The sequence below is a fragment of the Myotis lucifugus genome, unplaced genomic scaffold (genome assembly GCF_000147115.1).
Source record: "Myotis lucifugus unplaced genomic scaffold, Myoluc2.0 scaffold_198, whole genome shotgun sequence".
In the NCBI taxonomy this organism is placed as follows: Eukaryota; Metazoa; Chordata; class Mammalia; order Chiroptera; family Vespertilionidae; genus Myotis; species Myotis lucifugus.
In genome coordinates this window covers 1,175,713-1,188,689 of record NW_005871246.1, presented here as the reverse complement: position 1 = coordinate 1,188,689, position 12,977 = coordinate 1,175,713, and the positions used below count along the sequence as shown (strand labels likewise).

The window sequence follows — 12,977 nt, the reverse complement described above, 5'->3', positions numbered from 1 at the left end:
AAGACTGCGCCTGTGTGCGCATCAGACAGTGATTGGGAGTCCCCAGGAAGGACGTGAAGGCACAGAGAGCACACAGGCATCTCCCACAGGAAGCCCCACCGCACCCAGAACGTCACCAACTCACATCGTTTCACAAATAACTTGTGTCATGGTGCAGAGCCTGGATTTGTCACACATCTCTGTGGGATGTAGGCCCAAGGTGGGGGTGGTCAGCCAATGTTGGGGTCAGGGATATAGTGGGATCAATTATGTCTTCTAAGCTATCTCCTGGTCCTAACCTCTGAAACAGATAGTTGGAACTCTTTTGAAATGGGGTCTTGGAGAATGCAAAAGATGAGATCACATTAGAACAGGATAGATCCTAATTCAATGAAAAATATCCTTATAAGAAGAGGGGAATTGGACATAGATAAAGAAAGCAGAACACCATGGAAACACAGAGGCAGAGGTTGGAGTGATGCAGTCACAGCCAAGGACTATCAGGAGGCCCAGGAACTGGGGAGATAAGGAAGGATCTACCCCTAGAGCCTCTGGAGGGAGTGCTGCCCTGCTGCTGATGAATTTGGATTTCTGGCCGCTACAGCTGGAAGAGGATGCATTTCTGGCTGTTTTAAGCCACCCAGTGGAGGTCACTGGTTTAAGGATGACGGCCCAGGAACAGTCTTCACACTTTCAGACCCTCAGCTAGAATACATGCCCAGGGCCATCTGGTCAACTGTATTTAGTTGAAAAAAGTTCAGGCCTTTTGCTTCCTGACAACATCCTGACAGTTCCTCTCCTCTCCCTAATCTTTGTCAGCTCTTCACAGGTGGGTCTCTCTAGGTGAGCTCAAAGGGTAGCTTGCCCCTCTGCCCTTTCAAAGGAGATGCCAACAGTCTTCCCCCAAATTGCTGGACTATAGGCTTCCTGGACACCCTAACAGGTGTGGGAGCAGGTCTGCGTTGGGTCCAGTACAGGCACATCTTGAACCAAGAACAGTCAGTACAAGACTGATGCCACCCAGCAAGATACACAGACATGAACTCAGTAGTGCAGGGCTGCAGACAAGAGCAGCCAGACACCAGCTCAAATCTTAAGTTGCTCCTGTTGCTTAAAAACCATAATAAGAAAGCCGCCAAAATTCAGAAGACACAAGCCGATGGTCTATTAAAAAAATAGATCCCAGCCCGGTCAGTGTTGCTCAGTGGTTGAGCATTGATCTTTGAACCAGGAGGTCACAGTTAAATTCCTGGTCAGGGCACATGCCCAGGTTTTGGGCTCAATCCCCAGTATGGGTGTGCAGGAGGCAGCTGATCAAGGATTCTCTTTCACCATTGATGTTTCTATCTCTCTCTTCTTCAAAAGAGACAGATTCCAGCCCTGGCCGGGTGTTCAGTCAGTTGGAGCGTCATCCCATACACCAAAAATGTTGCAGATTCAATCCCCAGTCAGGGCACGTATAAGAGGCAGCCGATCAATGTTTCTCTCTCACATCAATGTCAATCTCTCTCTCTCTCTCTCTCTTTCCCCCCTCATTAATATTAACATATTCTAGAGTGAGGATTAAAAATAAATAAATAAGTAAATACCCAGATTCCGATTTCCCATTGAGAAGAACTGGCCATGGGCAGGAGCTGTTCTCCTGACACTCAGTTCCCTTAACAAGACCCACTGAGCAAATGGCTGCTGGGCTCCAGCTCCACCTGGAGCCAAGAACTCTCCAGGAGTTCTCAGAAAATTCCACGTTGAAGTAAGACAGTGAGATTACTGTCTGATCAAGATATCTAGGACCAAGTAGCCACAAATATTTTCAGGCTCAAATCCCTTTCTGCATCCACAGCAGAGCTCAGTCACAACATCCCATATCCTTTCTAGGAACAGACAGGGTGCCCTGGACTAAATGCCTGTGGAACCCCCCAAAACAAAATTTGTATGTTGAAGCCCTATTCCCCACTGTGATGGTGTATGGAGGAAGGATCTTTGGGAGACAATTAGGATTCAGTGAGGCCATGAGGGTGGGTCCCTACGATGGAATTAGTGCCCTTCTGAGAGAAGTGCTCTCTCCATGCACGCACCAAGGAAAGCCATGGGAGGACATAACCAGAGACAGAGTCCTCACGAGAACCCAACTGTGCCGGCACGCTAATCTGACTTCCACCCCCCAGAATGGTGAGGAACAAAGGTCTATTGTTTAAGCCCCTACTCTGTGGTGTTCTGTTACAACCACCTGAACTCAACAGAAGGTGTGGTACATAAACACCATCATCTTCCTTCTCGTGAGGTGAAACCAGTTTGGAGATGGCCAGAAGGACAGATAACTGTGAAAGAAAAACCCACTAACAAACCCACAGGCATCTCTAATAAATCAGCCATAGGTTCAAAATCCACTGTTGTTAATTTTGTGGGACTTTTAAATGAAGGAACAGTCATATACACACACTGTGTTATCTTCAATGATTTGTAAAGACCTAGTTTACATACCTTTCAAGTTCAATTTAAGAAGAATCCCTTCAGCAGGTCCCTGGACTCCTGACACTATGGATCATTTCTCTGGGAGCATTTTGAATTTGGGGACTTCACAGTGTGTTACCTCAGTCCCTTGACACTGAGAGACTATCTTTCTAACCTCTAGGGTTCAGAAAGAGGAAACTGTAAGACAGGCAAGGACAAAGGCAGTTTTAGTATGCCCGTTTCTGAAGGGTTCCTAGGCTTGAACCAGACCAGCGTCCTCTCCTCTCCCCTGTGCACCCTTCAGATGGGCCCAGGAGTCGTTAGCACTGTTAAAGCACACAGCACGCTGCTCACAAACACGTTGGGACAACACAGAAAAGCCTGGTTCGAATGTGACAACTGCTTGCTCTCACTGCATAGTGTGCTCGAGGCACCCCACTCCGAGGTCAGATTAAATGACACCAGGAGTCAGAAACAACGCAAATGTTTAACTTCAGGTGTAAAAAAAAAAATTCTTTAAACTTTGTCCAAGTGAAAAACTCAAAAAACACTTCACACTCAGCCAATGGTGGGCCACCTCTGGGGAGGAGAGTGAGGGCTGCTCAGGAAGAGGGAGTTCACACTTTACAGCGTGCTTCCATATTACCCAGCATGGTCTGTGTTCATGCTATCACTCATACACTGAAATGAGAAACCACCACTCCGGTAACTCCAAATGAGAGATGGAAGAAAGGAGGGAGGAAGGACAAACTTCCTCCTGAAGGTGATTCAACTTCAGAAAACCCATTTCGCAGATATGGAGTTAAAGCTACAAGCTAGAGCTGTGCTGGGGTGGGGTGCAGCCAGGCCATGGCCCAGGGCAGATCAGTGGAATGAAGGCCTGAAGCTCGGGGTTCCCTTCCTCCTACGCCCCCCAGTGGCCAAACCAAAGAGGAAAGCCAGTGGGTGAGGGAGCCTAGAGAAGACTGAGCCAGGAGTGCAAGGGTTCATATAAGAGAGGCCAATAACAGGGATATCCCTGGGTTCTGCTCCACTGCAGTGTCCGCTCTGAGGGACATCCTGGCTGCTGCTGATAGCTGCTGCCGATGGCTGCAAATGTCAGGGTGACACATCCACTATTTTAGTCATCAGAAGAGTCCGTCGGTCATCATTCAGCCCTAAAGTGAGCAGACAAGGACCCAAAGCCCTGAATGGTGGGGCAGGACCATGGTGCCAGTGAGTTTACATGGGAGCAGCAGGACTGGCTGGGGTCCCGGGGCCCCGGCTGCACACTGGGTATTCAACACAGATGCCATCTTGTTTGTTATCATTAGTTCTACTTTGCCAAGAGGAAATGGGGCCTCAGAGGCTAACTTATGTGCCCAGGATCACAGGCCAATAAAAATACAACCAAACAGAAGAGGCTTTGAACACAGTCGTGGCAACTCCTCAGGGCTGCTCCCATCGCACCACAGGCCAGAGCCAATCCCTTGTGGTGACTGAGACATGTTAGAAAAAATCGAAAAGAATGATTACGCAGCAAATCATACCACTAAGAAATCTTAAGAGCTCATTTGACTTTAATAATCATTTCCCATTAAAACAAAGAGAATTATTTATGCTAAAATCCCCTCTACTTAAGCCTTAGTTAAGAAGAGAAAACAGCTACAAGGCCTTTACTCAGTTTCTTTTTGGCCAACTTGTCTCTTGGCTGAACACCTGCCAATCACAAATTATTAAGCCTTGGTGTATTCTCCAACTCTGGAGGGGCTTTTGGGAATTCAACTCAGGTGCCAACGGAACATCACCCCAAATGGAAGGTAATTCTCTCAAAAAGATTTGCCAACTGTTTACATCATGAGGACCTATTTTTAAGGAGCCACACTTTTCCATCCTATTTCAGCAAGCCTTCCATTAACTGGGGCCCGGTTTACCCGACTGTCTTCAACGCAATGAGATGGACCTACCAGTGGCCTGGGGTTGGTGCCCATATGTGGGTGTGTGGCCTAGGAGAGTTCATGTCTCACGGTTCGGTCACTGCCTGCCCCGCTCTGGGTGAGGTACTACCTCCACTCATGGACAGAAGATCTACAGCTGGATTGTTGGCCCACACAATCACAATTCTAAAGGCTCCCACTTCAAAATCATCTGTATAAATCAAATCTCATCTTTCACCAGCTGGAATGCCATCCTCAGAGCTTAGACCAGCCTTCATCAGTAGGCACCGGGCTTATTTCTACAAACTATACCATAACAAGTACATGGCATTGGGTGCCATGTATACATCTGATGACATAGGAACATTAAGTGAAAATAGTTATTGAAAGCAAGCAAATAGCTCAAAGGGGCAGGTGAAGAGGCAGAATTAAAAATCTGTGTCACTTTACAAGTTTTTTGTTTTTTTACTTTGGGAATCAACATGAAACAATGGACTGAATTCTAACAGTAACTGACCAACTATATTTGTGTGCACATGAAAAACCATTCCTAGATGATCTGCCTAACCTGCATGTATATTATGCACAAAGCAGCTATTAGTTCAATGTGTTCTTAATCTCCCCTCTCCCTGTCTCTACACACACACACACACACACACACACACACACACACACACACCTCTCAGATATTACACTTTTTCTTCAATCCAAACCCAGTGGCATGTCACACATATTTCATTTTTGGACTGCAAATCCTTAAAGGAAATGTAAAGGAAGATGGTAATGAATTTTACAAAATATGTGCAAATTCATTACCCATGTGAGAGGACACATGGAACCTTCCAGCTACTCAGAATAGGGGAACCATCCTGACTCTTTGATATGTTACCTGATCAGAAGTTGACCTCCGCTCTGAAATTATATAAAAAGTCACAATACTAGCATTGGCACTGGTTCTGCTATGGATTATGTAGACACAGCTCTGTATGGTCCTCTGTAAACCTGTCAGTGTGAAAACACCCACGGATCGCAGGCTCCTGGTGAGAAAGATAGGGACTTGGTTCTCATGTCCTTCAGTTTCCCACAGGTTAGCGAGTGAGTTAAACAGCATAGGATTCTCTTTTAGTCATTTCAACACACTGTTAGAGCAGCAGCTTTAACAATTTAAGCAGGGACCCTGACCAGACTGGGTCCATGGTTTCTAGATGAAGATTTCCTCATAAACACACAGTGAATATAACAGTCCCCTAAGTGGTTCACTCTCAAAGTGAGTAAAAAGTGGGACATCACATTGTGCTTGAAATTTTTTTCCTTCTGCAATAATTCTGCCCTTCAATGGTTCAAGGGCTCATCAAGATTTCAGTCATGTTCATTGGTGTTTTCTTATCTGTCACAACTAGACACCGCAGGCCTCGCTGCTTGTGCCTCTCACCACTGGACTGATCAGCAGGTGGTTCCCCAACTCATGTGCCCTGTGATGAAGATGATGTTCTCCCAGAATCTGCAGACCCTGGAGACCAACAGCACCCAGACACACTCAGTGCAAATTACGGTGCCACTCCCAGACCACACTCCTCTCGAGCTGGAAGAAAGGAACCACCAGAGTCCAAACACAACCACAGTTAAGGACATGGGGGACAATCTGCTGGTTTTATAAACACGGACCAGTTAGAGCTCCTAGAGTTTGCACAAGGGAAGACCCAGGGTCTGAATAGGAATGGAATGTCCTAATAGGTGCCTTCCATTCATAATTTTTCTGTCTATAAAGTGAGACACCTGGAGCTAATAGTTCCAAGGGGTGTTCCTGCTTCTGAAATTTCACCTTGCACCCACCTTCACTCTCCACAAACCAGAAGTTCAGAAATTAAGTTCCTGGTGCAGAAGTGGTAATTTTGCTTCCTTTCAACAGATAGCAGCTTCTCTGATGGCTTATAGAATAGAATTCTTGGGTCTAAAGAATCCTTCATATGTTCCTTAGACGCTCTGCACAGGCACTCAAACCAACAAGTACACTGGCCTGGCCCCAGACATGGGCTCGGGCTGCCCACCCAGTCAGGTAATAGTTTCTACTGTGACACAGCAGGCCTGCTAGCAGGCAACACATACACAGTTAAAAGACTGTGACAGAAAAGTTTCAGAAAAGCCCAAAAGAAATCACCAAAGCTTCCTCATACTGAAAAAGTTCTGCAACTAAAAAGAAAAATGGAATTGCTCAGGAGTCACAAATTTTCAGGTTATTGAGCTGTAGGTTTTAAATAAGAACTCTTCTAGCCTGGCATGAAAGGCTCAGTGGTTGAGCGTTGACCTATGAACCAGGAGGTCACGGTTCCATTCAAGGTGAGGGCACATGCCCAGGATGTGGGCTCTATCTTCAGTAGGGGGTGTGTAGGAGGCAGCCAATCAATGATTCTCTCTCATCATTGATGTTTCTATCTCCCTCTCCCTTCCTCTCTGAAATCAATAAGTAACTTTTTTAAAAAAAAGAACTCTTCCATACATTTCCAGGCTATTATTCATGATTAAAATTATTGATGAATATATACTACATTTTTAATGGTTTAAAAATGGAAGTGTTTCAAAGTTCTTCAACTAACCTGTGTATCTTACAATTAAATAAGTGCCAATTTGTAATAATAACTATTGTATTCATTCATCAATCATTAAGTATTGATAATTTGGTACTACCCCAGGTACTGTGTGGAATAGAAATGAACAAAATTTAGATCTAACAGTATTAAAACTATTTAACCTTTTAAATACATATTTGACAATAATGAAATTGATAAAAAATGATTCTGTAATTTTAGGGACTGCCACCCCTCCATTGACTGTCTGGTCAGAAGACTGATGTGGAACTCCACCAAAGGGGCTCAGGGCGGTCGTGAGCACAGAGACCAGTGTGCGATATGTCCAAATCTCTGAAAATTATCTTTGGGGTTTTATTATAAAGATACTTCAGCCCATACTAATAAGAGCCCCTTCAAAGACATTGTCATTTCAACTACCCAAATACTGAAAATGTACATTTAAGTAATCATTTTATCCAGCTTCTCTCTAACATTATAATACCCTGCCCAGCCCAAACTGTTGCCCAGCTTTTTCCTGGTCTTTCCTGACCTGAAACAATCTCCGTTACAACTATAGGGACAAAACAAAAGGCCTAATGGGACACGCCAGCGTTCCTAACCAATCGTCACTGGAGCCTCAAACTCCTTCCTCACCGCTCAGGAGAAACCAAAGAGCTTACGAGTTCTCAGGTTTTCTGTGCTCATTGGCATCCGGTCTGTTTTGATTCATATAACAAGCCTCTGTTGGGGACCAGAAGGATTCCTGAAAAATTAGAGCCAGCAGCAGGAAATACCATGGGCCTCTTGTCTGGTCCGAGCCAACCGCCTCAGACAGAGTGACGAACCTGCAGGGTCTCGCTTAGCCCAAGGCTGCCAGTGGGCCATGCTCTTCAACCAGTTGTTTCTGTGACTTTTCTAGGATGTTTTTTACAACCAGTCAACTCCGCTCTGACCTTTAATGGCTTAAATTATATTTTCCACCATTTCTGGTACAGAGGCTTTTCCATAGGGATGAATTCCCTGAGCTACGTAGGTTCTCCAAGATTTCTGTTTGTGTTTTGGCATGAAATACAGGAACATATTTCCTTGAAGGGAACATTTGTATTAGAAGTGAAATGATCAGTGTATGCCATCTGGGAAGCTGACACTGTTCTCCCCAGTGTGACAAACCAATAAAAGTGGACTAAAGCTTCCCAGAAAGAGAGACATTTTACAGCTACAGATAAAGGCACCCTATACGTGCATGCATGGACACACATATCCTACACACATGCCTTACACACACATATACACACCTACACAAACACATCCCTCTACACACACGCCCTACACACACACACCCTACACAATCATGCACACATCCTACACATATACATATGCACACCCTACACAAACACACACACACACACCCTACACAAATCCCCTACACACACACACACATTTTTCTCACCTACTCCAAAAAAGTCCTACATATGAAATGTTGGATACTTCTCATCTCTTCAAGTCTTTTTCCCAGCTGGATTTAGAGGCCTCGCTTCATGGGGAAAATTCTGACAGCCCCTGAAATTTACCTTGAAGCAAAGTATAAGGAAGGACACAAATGCCAAAGAAGTCGAGAGGTTTAAAAGTTTAAAGAAGGCCCAAGTTTGTTAGTTGGTTGTTAGTAACGTTATCTCATCAATACGCAATGAGATTAACCTGGATTTATCACTGTATTGTTTAATACACATGTATCATATGTGTGTGTGAGCTGTATCCAGTATTACAAAGATGGGCTTACCAGAACACACAGAATCTCCCTAATTATCAAGTACTCTGACATTGTTTAGCCTATAGACATACAGTATATAAACTTTTTCGCATACATCTTAGATGACATTAGATCCAACTGTAAAGAGAAAACCTATTGGTACCAAAGTACGCATCTAGCTAAACCAGTTCTAAACCATTTCATGATTCATGATCTAAGCAGCATGACTAAAACTCAAGTCTTTCAAGATTTCCTAAGTGGCAGGAAACCTCCCAAATACAGAGAAATAATTGACCCAGAATTCAGTGTTTCAATACATATAATTTTACCTAGCAACAGAGTCTGATACAAAGTGAGTGTTCAAATCTTACTAAACTTCAACCTACTGGGTTCAAATTCTATACCCTGCATGCAGTCTGTATCTGGAAGCAGCCCCGTGCCTCTTCCTGGTTCTGCTCCACACCAAAGTGCCTACTGAACGCACACTGTACCAAGGCAGGGAACAGCTCCCACGATTTGTCCCATTTCTTGTACATTTTCATAGCTTCCGTTACCTTACTCCCAACTAAAATTCCTATGAGCTGGGCAAAGAAAACACCATCATTTCAGTCCCAACTGAAAGAGGTAGAGAAGGCAATAAATAGACAAGACAGATTAGAACACAGTTCAAGATCATCAAAAAACTCACTCGATTCCTTGGTGTGAGTGGTGGTGGTGATGGTGGTGGTGGTGGTGGTGATGGTGGTGGTGGTGGTGGTGATGGTGGTGATAATTATTATAGTGGTAGTGATAATGATGATTATGATGATGGTGGTGATGGTGATAATGGTGGTGGTGGTGATGATGGTGGTGGTGATGCTGGTGATGGTGATAAATGGTGATGATGGTGGTGATGGTGATAAATGGTGATGATGGTGGTGATGGTAGTGATGATGGTCATAACAACAGTGATGATGATGTCCTAGACAACTGTAGCTACTCTGGAGCTTCAGGAGTCATAAGAGTTGGGTTCTGGATCCACCCCTGATTTCACCTCCCTCTATGATCCTAGAAAAACTACTATCTACTGTCCCCATGTGTAAAGGGGAATTACATTCACCAAGTTCCTGAATTTGTCTCATTTCCTCTATAGACTACTACCAAAGAGGTTATGACATAGGAGAAAGCACATGCCCTGCTCCAGGAAAGGGATACCTGAGTCACTGCAGGCAGATGACTAGCTCCCTGTGATGTTTTGGGAAGAAAGGTATAATTTACCTGAAGGTAATTTAATATGATGGGAAACCTTTATACATTACATAGAAGTTAAAGGGACCCCTGACTTGTTCTTCTTGGTTATGTTTTTTATTAGCAACTTAGTATTAACTAAAACAACACACCCATCAGCACCCTCTCAGGAACAGATGCCTATCCTTGGGTGTTAAAGAGCCCAGTAAGCAGAGGAGCTGCAGACATGGTGCCCAAGAGGAATCTGAGGTCAGCCAGCAGCAGCTGCCAATTATCCAAAAACGGACTGCTTTTGGAGCGTTATTTCAAACATGAATAAATGTTTAGGTCTTTTGTTTTCTTAAACTCTGCAAAGAAATGAAATGAACAGAATGCAAAAGAATCTCAGAAATTGTACAAATCTATATTTTAAAAATCTTATTTTTTTAAAGCAAAAAAAAATTTTAAGACTTTTAATAATTCAATAATTATTTGGGGTGGTGAACACACAATACAATATACAAACAATGTATTATGGAATTGTACACCTGAAACCTATATAATTTTACTAAACAATGTTACCCCAAAAATTCAATTAAAAACCACAATTCAATAATTAACAATGTATAATTATGAAAATGTAACAGATTATATCATCAGCCACGCAGTCCCAAAAAAGCACACAGTTCATCAATCAATCATGTAAAGTTTCTCGATGTAGATTTTATGCCACACAGGTGGGCTGGTGTCTGCCTGAGGTCACAACACAGGCATAACCCCCAACCCATCAGCCTGAACAGGGAAGGTCATTTCAGGGGGTTGTAGCATAGGATTCACCCAATAAATGTCTATGTGGAAATATGTCCATTCTCTAACTGCAGTGGTGCCTCGCCTTAGAATCACCAAACTCCAGTGCAGCCCATGTTTCCTGTGTGCCTTCTGTGCACTTAGGCAGGGCATGGCCTGCCTTAAAGAACTGAGTGAAGACGTGTTAAGCACAGCAAGGATGCTGAGAGACGCAGGCAATCCCACACCTCATCCTTCTCAATTCAAGATCCTGGCATGGGTATCCCACACTGCCTCGCCAAGAAAACAATCACCATGGGGGCTTGCAGGGCCCACAGCCTCAGCTCTTAAATGCTGGTTGCGTCCCCTCTTGGAATTATGCCCCATACTGTGAGGGCCCAGGCCACGCAGGGAGCGTGGATAGAGGAGAACCGAGGGGCTCAGGCAGACAGCCCAGCTGAGCTCCCAGCTGTAGGCTAGCACACTCTAGCCCTGGGAGTGAGCCCCCAGACAGGGCAGCCTACTAAGCCTCCAGATGACCCCAGGTGATCCCAGAGACACCACTTGGAGCAGAACAATCACCTGATTTGCCAAATAAACCCAGAGAATCATGAAAGATAATAAATGGTCATCGTTTTCAGCCTAAGTTTGTTAATACAGCAAGAGGTAACTGAAACAAGAGTGACAGCTGGTTGTGTAGGGAAGTGTCCTCGTGCTTACAAGCTCTATGATAAAGTTTTTGGTATCTGCAACTTACTATCAAATAGTTTAAAACACAACAAACATCCATACATCCATACTTACTTATACAAATGTATGGATTTCTGGTTGTTTATACTTTTATATCATTGAATCAGGACTCATTCACGACTGGTTCTAATTCAGGCAGATTTAGAACTAGAATCCTCTGTATTTCAATGCCAATGTCAATTAATGTCTGCAATTTCTATGGACATGGTAACTTCTTGTTCAACCATCATTCCCACTTACATGACTATGTGGAGACAAACCACTTACTCAGTTTCACTGGCAACTCAAGTGCTCAAAGCAATCAAGAGTAGCAATCACAAAGGCAGTGGATATACTAAACGCAAAGTGCCTTGTCCATGTTTAGCTGCACTTATCCCAGCTGATCTTGCCGGAAGTATCTCAATTAACCCAGAGAGGATTCACATCCTTGTTAATGTGACTGAAATGCTCAGCTGGTCTACATGCCCATTCTCTCCTAAAAAAATGTTCTTAATTTGAGTATTACATGATGCTCTAATTAAAACAACACATTTCCTATGCCTTATGCAATCTAAACCCCAAGAAAACAATTATCTTTAAGAAGAGGAAAAAAGTAAAATATTTTTGTTTCAGCTCACTTAAATGAGTTACAGAAGATGTCTGGTTTTGATATGAAGTCATGTGGCTGGGAGCTTCATGTCACCAAGTGTGACCTCAGAGCACTCCTGCTTCCTCTGTGGTGCCAAAGTCAGGCCCCTGTCCTATGCTGACTCCACAAAGCCTCCCACAGAGCAGGGCACACCTCACAGTTTCAGAACCACCTTCTCCCTCACCTGTCACACAAATGTAAACTTTAATACCTTATACTGAGGATATTTTTAGAATAAATGCCCTTTCTTTTTGGCCACTTCTTTCTTCCACTACTCAAACTTAACCTAATCTCTCCACTTCCATGTTTAAATTTATAATTGCAATGCAATCTCCTAAACTAAACCAGATTTTTTTGTTGTTTCTCCAACTGATTAGATACTTCCATAAAATTATTTTGAGCTGGCCAAGTGTTCAATCAGATCAAATTAATCAGAACCAAACCATGAACCTCTTGCTATTTAAACTGAGTATCTGAACATTCCCTATAAGAACTTGGGAATTTTTTAACCAAACTTCACCATTTAAATGGAAAAACTGCTATGACAAGCTCACAGTCAACTGTTGGAGTTGCACATGATTTCTGAGAGGCTGGCCTGCACTGTTGATTAATCACATCTGAGCTTGCCCCATCATCTTAGCTCTCATGGTTTTAAAGTATCACCTGTCAGCTTCCACTCACCTTCCTGAGGATTAACCTCCTAACCCACAGTTTGCTTCTGCCAGCACCTAGGGACACTGCTAATTAGGACCAAATTTGGATAATATTTTTGATATTATTTAATTACAGGACATAGTCCTAGCCATGTAAATAGGAAGTATATTTATATACAACGCTTTAGTGTATTACTGCAAGTGCACAACACACATGAGCAACGAGTTTGTGAAGCACTACAAACTCCGGTCACTGGTGCTTTAAAAGGCTCTGAATTAAGCAGAAATGCT

General features: G+C 43.6%; 1 protein-coding gene across 19 annotated transcripts in view; it reads right to left on the bottom strand.

Annotated features, from left to right (window-relative positions):
• BANP (BTG3 associated nuclear protein) overlaps window positions 1-12,977 on the bottom strand; it is a 140,948-nt gene that overhangs the window by 35,093 nt on the left and 92,878 nt on the right. For 2 of the 19 annotated variants that reach the window (XM_023761093.1, XM_023761094.1), the window contains exon 16: window positions 9,557-10,237. The exons of the other annotated variants lie outside the window; for them this stretch is intronic. In XM_023761093.1, coding sequence (XP_023616861.1) covers window positions 10,214-10,237 — 24 coding nt within the window. In that variant the 3' untranslated portion in view covers window positions 9,557-10,213. Of the gene's footprint in view, window positions 1-9,556; window positions 10,238-12,977 lie in introns of those variants that run through there. 19 annotated transcript variants of the gene reach the window in all.